Source organism: Bombina bombina, chromosome 11 (assembly GCF_027579735.1).
Source record: "Bombina bombina isolate aBomBom1 chromosome 11, aBomBom1.pri, whole genome shotgun sequence".
In the NCBI taxonomy this organism is placed as follows: Eukaryota; Metazoa; Chordata; class Amphibia; order Anura; family Bombinatoridae; genus Bombina; species Bombina bombina.
Window position 1 is genome coordinate 79,935,413 of NC_069509.1, and position 8,009 is coordinate 79,943,421.

Genomic DNA, 8,009 nt, shown 5'->3' on the forward strand with positions numbered 1-8,009 from the left:
GGGGGGGTCAGCATCATGGTCAGCTCAGACCATACGCCACACACTGCATCAAATTAGTCTGCATGGCTGTCGTCCTAGAAGGAAGACTCTTCTAAAGATGATGCACAAGAAAGCCTGCAAACAGTTTGCTGAAGACAAGCAGACTAAGGACATGGATTACTGGAACCATGTCCTGTGGTCCGATGAGACCAAGATAAACATATTTGGTTCAGATGGTGTCAAGCGTGTGTGGCGGCAACCAGGTGAGGAGTACAAAGAGAAGTGTGTCTTGCCTACAGTCAAGCATGGTGGTGGGAGTGTCATGGTCTGGGCCTGCATGAGTGCTGCCGGCACTGGGAAGCTACAGTTCATTGAGGGAACCATGAATGCCTATTGTGACATACTGAAGCAGAACATGATCCCCTCCCTTGGAGACTGGGCCACAGGGCAGTATTCCAACATGATAACAACCCAAAAAACACGTCCAAGACTACCACTGCCTTGTTAAAGAAGCTGAGGGTAAAGGTGATGAACTGGCCAAGCTTGTCTCCAGACCTAAACCCTATTGAGCATCTGTGGGGCATCCTCAAACGGAAGGTGGGGGAGCGCAAGGTCTCTAACATCCACCAGCTCCGTGATGTCGTCATGGAGGAGTGGAAGAGGACTCCAGTGACAACCTGTGAAGATCTGGTTACCTCCATGCCCAAGAGGGTTAAGGCAGTGCTGGAAAATAATGGTGGCCACACAAAATATTGACACTTTTGGCCGAAATTGGACATTTCCACTTAGGGGTGTACTCACTTTTGTTGCCAAAGGTTGAGACATTAATGGCTGTGTGTTGAGGATTTTGAGCGGACAGCAAATTTACACTGTTATACAGGCTGTACACTCACTACTTTACATTGTAGCAGAGTGTCATTTCCTCAGTGTTGTCACATGAAAATATATAATAAAATATTTACAAAAATGTGAGGGGTGCGAGTGTACTCACGTGTGTGAGATACTGTAAGTCATAGTCTTCTCTGCCTGTGTCTTTAGTTTGACCATTGTGCTCTAAAGGGAAATAAAACCCAATTTCAGATAGAACATTCAACTTGAAACAACTTTCCAATGTGCTTCAGTTATCACATTTTCTTTGTTTTCTTGTTGACCTTTGTTGAAAAGCAAGCAGGTAAGTTCAGGAGTGCGCACGTGTCTGCAGTACTATATGGCAGCAGCTTTGCAACAATGTTATACATCAGCAAGGGCACTAGATGGCAGCACTATTTCCTGTCATGTACTGCTTTAGGCACGTGCACACTACTTACCTAGGTATCTCTTGAACAAAAAATAAAACAAGAATGAAGCAAATTTGAAAATAGTAAATTTGTAACTTTTTTAAATTGTATTCTCTATCTGAATCAGGAAAGAAACATGTTGGGTTGTGTGTCCCTTTAATAGTCTATATTTATTTAAAACAACAAATGTTACCTTTCTGAATACAGTATGGCACTATGTATACAAGAGTATTACAAATGATATAAAACTACCTTTAGGTCGCATGTATAAACTGTATTATCACATGTAAATATTCCCTAAATGACATAAGATGTCATCCCCTCTCCAAACTGTCCCATTTTACAGAAGCCAATATACAAATACACACATATAGTATACAAACACACATACATACTGTATGTGTGTGTGTATATATATATATATATATATATATATATATATATATATATATATATATATATATATATATATATATATATATATATATAGACACACACATATACAGACACACACACACATACATACATACACACACCAAAAAGAACATCCACAGGTACTTACCACATTCCAGAACAAAGGATTAAAGATTATGCAGAGCACAGCAATAACAAAGCTGGGATTCGTTAATTCCACATTAAACAACAGCCCTGCCATTATGGATGAATTGATCTGAAAATAAAAAGTCATAAAATGTAATAATCTGTGAATAAGGAACACAAGCGACATAGCCCAAAAATGCATTGCTATTTGTTTTCTTTAAAAAAAAAAAAAAAATATATGAGATGATTATTTGGACTTTGCTAGAGCGAGATTCTAATTTAACCCTTTCATGCACTGACTTACAAATAAGTAAAAATTGAAATCACGCTATCGTTCATGTGATCGTGTGATTTTAATGATGGGATTGTGTCAGTAGGGAATGCCTATGACGCTAGGCACGCCCTCTAGCCCGCGATCCCAGTTAGGAAGCCGTAATGGCTTCAATATAGCCAAACGGCTAGGACATTCCATGCCATCCTAACGGCGGGAAGGGAATAAAATACACTGCATATGAACATTTAAACATTAAAGAGAAAGCCAATCCGAGCGTTTCTGAAACGCTATGATTGACCATTGAAACAAATAAAGGTGACTTTCATTCATGAAGTATAAAATACTTCATGCAGAAAGCTCCTTTATTTGTTTCAAGCATTTGCCGCACTGACCTGCTTAGGCAGCCCACGGCAGAACGCTGTTTTGCTTGAGAGGTGACGTTTTCACCTCTTAGCCAATAGCCGTGTGGGAAATCCGGCTAGGCGCCCTGTGGAGCAGGATTTCCCGCACGTCACCTCTTAGCAAAACAGCAATCTGCCGTGGGCTGCCTGAGCAGCTCAGTGCGGCAAACACTTGAAACAAATAAAGGAACTTTCTGCATGAAGTATTTTATACTTAAGTCTCCTTTAATTGTTTCAATGGTCAGTCGTAGCGTTTCACAAACGCTAGGATTGACTTTCACTTTAAGGTTGGAATGCACCTGAAGGTTAACAGCTTTTGCACACTCACTGAGCCAATCTTAGAGCATTAAAGCACTATACATACACACCAATCACTGTATGCCAAAACTGACTGAAAGAGAGTATAAAGGTGCCAATGTCAGTATTAAAGGGCCATTATAGTAAAACAAATGACATGCTCTTATGTGTTAGAGGATGTCATTTTAAAACTAGCTACCATGCACCTGTGTGTTTATTCCCCGTAAAGGGGTTATACACACAGCAGAAGTTCTGCTAGGGACCCACAGAGCACTGCTAGTCCCAAACATAAACTGAACCAACCGGCAGTGCTAGTTACACAGTTGAGTCGTGTGACTAATGCTGCTGATTGGATCAGCTCCAGTTTCTGCTCGGAGTTCCACAGTGTTCTGTAGGGAGGGGTACTTCCACATGGTGAAGGGTCCCTAGTAATAAAATGACATGCTCTAAAAGGGGGTCTCCAGGATTTACTTATGGGAGGCACATGAATGAGGCCCACACGTGTTTTGTGGGCGGGGCCAAGACGGAACAGTGTTCGACACTGTGGGTGGAACTGGTCATGTTTTAGACGGGACTCTCCATGGGTGGGGTTGTGTGGAGCTGTGGGAAAATGAGCAGATCGGTAGTGGGCATAAGAGGGCTAATCACAGTTGAAGGGTGTAATTTTTCAACTATAATGGCCCTTTAACTTCAGCTACAAGCGTTTTTTTAACACCTATACATGTAAAACTTGCTTAAAATGCTCAGGAGTCTGAAGTAAGAAAAGTGGAAAATGTCGGAAGCAGCTGTGCCTTCTTCAACTTTCAAAAGAAAAAACATAAAACTAATGTAAGTATGCTGATGTAGTTGAAAACCTCTCTCATTTACAGGATAAACACATAAAGACCTAAAACGTACATAGAACATTGTGTAGTTATTAACCGTTTCCACATTGTCCTGGTAACACTAATTATAGCTAGTAGGAAGGCCAGCAGTCTTTCCTAAAACCTGAACAATGGTAAATGGCTCAAGGGGGTAACTGGGGCCATGAATAAATCTCAAAATCTCACATAAAATCCCTGGCCCGGCAGCCATCAGCTACAATCCAATCACATAAGACCCCTGGCCCTGCCGCCACTATATCAGCTACATACCAATCACATAAGACCTCTGGCCCTGCAGCCACTATATCAGCTACATACAAATCACATAAGACCCCTGGCTTGCAGCCACTATATCAGCTACATACCAATCACATAAGACCCCTGGCCCTGCCGCCACTATATCAGCTACATACAAATCACATAAGACCCCTGGCTTGCAGCCACTATATCAGCTACATACCAATCACATAAGACCCCTGGCCCTGCCGCCACTATATCAGCTACATACCAATCACATAAGACCCCTGGCCCTGCCGCCACTATATCAGCTACATACCAATCACATAAGACCTCTGGCCCTGCAGCCACTATATCAGCTACATACAAATCACATAAGACCCCTGGCTTGCAGCCACTATATCAGCTACATACCAATCACATAAGACCCTTTGCCCTGCAGCCACTTTATCTGCTACATATCAATCACATAAGACCTCTGGCCCTGAAGCCACTATATCAGCTGCATACCAATCACATAAGACCTCTGGCCTGCAGGCTTTTGCAGCCCTCTGTAAGACACATAAACCCTCTGCAACCCTCAGAGACAGACTAATCAGATAAGACCCCTGACCCTGCATCTCCTCAGTCAACCACATATCCATAAGTTCCATAACAGAGCCTACCCATGGCCTGGAGGCCACTTTGTCAGCAACATGCCCACATTTGATCAGCCCCCTGGCCTTATAGCCGCTCTGGCTACTACACCACCATAGAAAACCTTGGCTCTGAAGCCCTTCTATAGGCTCCAGGCACATATTAGAACTCTTACAAGAGCTGCAGCTGCTCTCTCAGCCACATAACCATACCAGACCTCAGAAACCTGCCTCTGAAGCATCTCCATTAGTCACTTTAATAACCACAGGCCAAGCCTGGCTTGTATATGCTGCTTCTGTTTGCCCTGAGCTGAGAAGTGAACAGTTTACAGTCTGACTGCCATACTGCCTGGCAGCCAGACAGAACTATAAAAGGTTGTGTGCTTATGTGCACCACAACAAGGATTAGCTAAAAGGTGTGTGCGATTCCATGTCTTCATAATCTCAACACATTACATAGCATTAATAATAACTGTGTGTATCAGAACTAGAAAATGTGACGTAGGTTGCCATCCTGTGTGACATTTTGTGTTTTATATAGACACTAATCATTGCATACTATTGTTTTGCAGTTTTTAATGCATTTGCTATAATTAAAATAAAATAAAAAAACTGGAAAAATACAAAAGTAATAAAATATGTTAAAAGCAGAGTTTAGTTTTCACTCAAAGGACCAGTAAATACGGTAGATTTGCATAATCAACAAATGCAAGATAAAAAGACAATGCAATCACACTTAGTCTGAACTTCAAATGAGTTTTAGATTTTTTTTCTGACAAATTTCAAAGTTATTTCAATTTCCACTCCCCATGTATCATGTGACAGCCATCAGCCAATAACAAACGCATATCTGTATATTCTGTGAATTCTTGCACATGCTCAGTAGGAGCTGGTGACTCAAAGTGTAAATATAAAAAGCTTGGTATCAAATGCGTATGCGCTCGGGAGTGCGGACATAACTAATGAATATTTCAATGTAATGTGCTGCGATTGGGCAAAAAGTTTTTCAAAAGGCACAACCATTTTATGGGGCTGCCTAATATTACATCACAGTGGAAAAGAAAAATACATATTTTTTTATTGATAAAGCTTCGTTTCAATAATCAAGTAGGTGTAATTTCATTAGTATTATATAATCTTTAAACTGTGTTATATGTATTTTTTCAAACTTTTATAATCCTTTAATACATTTGAGACTTAGGGCCGATGATCTGATGCTCTCCACTCAGATGAGATGATCTAATTAGTCTTGTCAATACAGCAAGATCCCTTAAAGTGATGGTAAATCCAAGCGTTTAACAAATGCTAGGATTTACCATCACTAAAAATCAAGGGGAATTTTTATTCATCAACCGTGTAAAAAAGGGTGCTAAACACGCCCTTTCTGTGCCATTGCACAGCACTAAATTCCCCGGCTCCGGCACAAAGATCGTATACCAATGAGGTGCCGCTTGCACCTCTGAACCATGCAGAAACCTGTCAGTTTACACGCACCACTATTGGTTCAGAGGTGCAAACGTCACCTCATTGAAGGAAATCGTTGTGCCGTAGGCGGCTGGAGCCGCTGAATTTAGCGCCATCACTTTAATGAATTTTAGAAACACAAATTTTACATTGAGAGATGCTTATCTCAGTATACAGGGTTCTTTATGCGAAGGGGAGACCCCTATATTTAAATATAAGGTCTAAAAAAATCCAGAAGATTTTGTGTGATTTCTCTCCATGGTGGCGAGTTTTGATAATCAGGCCCTTAAACTTCATTCTCCTTCCAAAAAAATATGAACCCCTCGTTGTTTAAGTCAAAATTGAACTTTCATGATTCAGACACAGCAAACAATATTTAAAACAACTGTATTCTATTTCTATCGGTAGACTCAGAAGCAGAAATGCACTACTAGGAGCAGTCTGGTGACTGGGGGCTACGCACATATGCCTCTTGCCATTGGCTCAACAGATGTGTTCAGCTTGGTCCTAGTAGTGCACTTTTGCTCTGCAGATGACTAACTCTGTTAACACCTTTTTGCATGGATTAAAACACACAGATATATGCAAGCAATAGTGATATAATAAAATTATTCAACACATTAGTTAATATTTTTTTTTGCACTTTTATGTCCTTTGAAATAAAGTGCTCCTGTGTAAGACGGTGCAGTCATTCTTCTAATTGTCTTGAATGCATAGTTTATGTTTCAACCAGGGATTTCACTGCTTTTCCACAACTGAGTAAGAACATAATAATTCATAACAAAATATACATTATTATATATATATTTAACTAAGATTTTAATTACAATAATAATATTAATATCAGTTGTATGTTTCAGGGATTCAGATGAACAAAAAAGGTACAGAAACATTTTTTTCTCATATAGATATATATATATATATATATATATATATATATATATATATATATATATATATATATATATATACATATACACATATACACACATACATACATACACTCAAATTTAAGGCAGAAGACATGCAGGACAGGAAATAGTTAAAAGTAATATTTTTGTGTCTATGTAACTAAACTCACTCATAAGACCTGTTATGTAGGTACTAGTTTGTTAAAAGACTAAGTTAGTTCTTCAACATTAATATATAGAGTAGATATATTTATTGTACAGTTACATACATAGGACATATTTTTCAACTTTGCAAACATGAGAACATCACACTGTGCTGACTTATCTAATGTATTTGCTTTTTAAGCCTTTAGCTGACAAGAAGAGCTGCACCAGATTACACAGAAATGCACAGTAGCTCTTTATTGCAGAGCAGTAATTTAAGACAGGGTCATTTTACTGTTCCCTGCATGCAATTTTGTTTTAAATATGCATTCATTACCTTAGAATAATCCAAATTACTGAACCCCCCACAGCAGTCCAACTGTGCAAGTGCTGCAGAATATGCCAGAGTGTCCCAAGTCACAGCAACTGTATTGTGAGATTTAAATCACTACACAGAGGGTCACTGTCACAGGACAAAGTTCCCTGATGACAACAACACAGGCCACAAGCTTTCAATGGACATGTGGTGCCAACAATGGATTTCTTACACACTTCCTGGTTCCGAAATGAAAGGCTTCATCTTATTTGTTGATTGTGTTAAAGATCTTGGATTGGACTATCATAGCTGCGTTCTGATTGGTCAATATGTTCTCCGATATGAGACAGACTTGATTGAATGAAAACAGGGAACCTGTCAGTCAGTTTACAGTTTAGTGTCTATCTACGTTCTGCTGTTGAATTCAAATTTCATATACTAAAGAAAGTTACTAACATTAGACTCCTTAACACATACAGCCTCGCGAACACTACACCCATGCACACAGGCAGTTACACAAACACACTGCACACATACAGTCACACAAACACTACAAACATGCACATACAGTCACACAAACACACTACAAAAATGCACACAGGCAGTTACACAAACACACTGCATACAAACATGCACATACAGTCTCACACTACAAACATGCACACAGTCAC

General features: G+C 39.7%; 1 protein-coding gene across 2 annotated transcripts in view; it reads right to left on the reverse strand.

Annotated features, from left to right (window-relative positions):
• Positions 1–7,718, reverse strand: part of PEMT (phosphatidylethanolamine N-methyltransferase) — an 852,275-nt gene extending 844,557 nt beyond the window's left edge. Inside the window, exons 1-2 of one of the 2 annotated variants that reach the window (XM_053695218.1) lie at positions 7,360–7,718; positions 1,819–1,926 (exon numbers count right to left, since the gene is read on the reverse strand). In XM_053695218.1, coding sequence (XP_053551193.1) covers positions 1,819–1,911 — 93 coding nt within the window. In that variant the 5' untranslated portion in view covers positions 1,912–1,926; positions 7,360–7,718. The remainder of the gene's footprint in view (positions 1–1,818; positions 1,927–7,359) is intronic. The other variant, XM_053695217.1, reaches the window with a different exon arrangement.
• Positions 7,719–8,009: the final 291 nt, after the last annotated feature.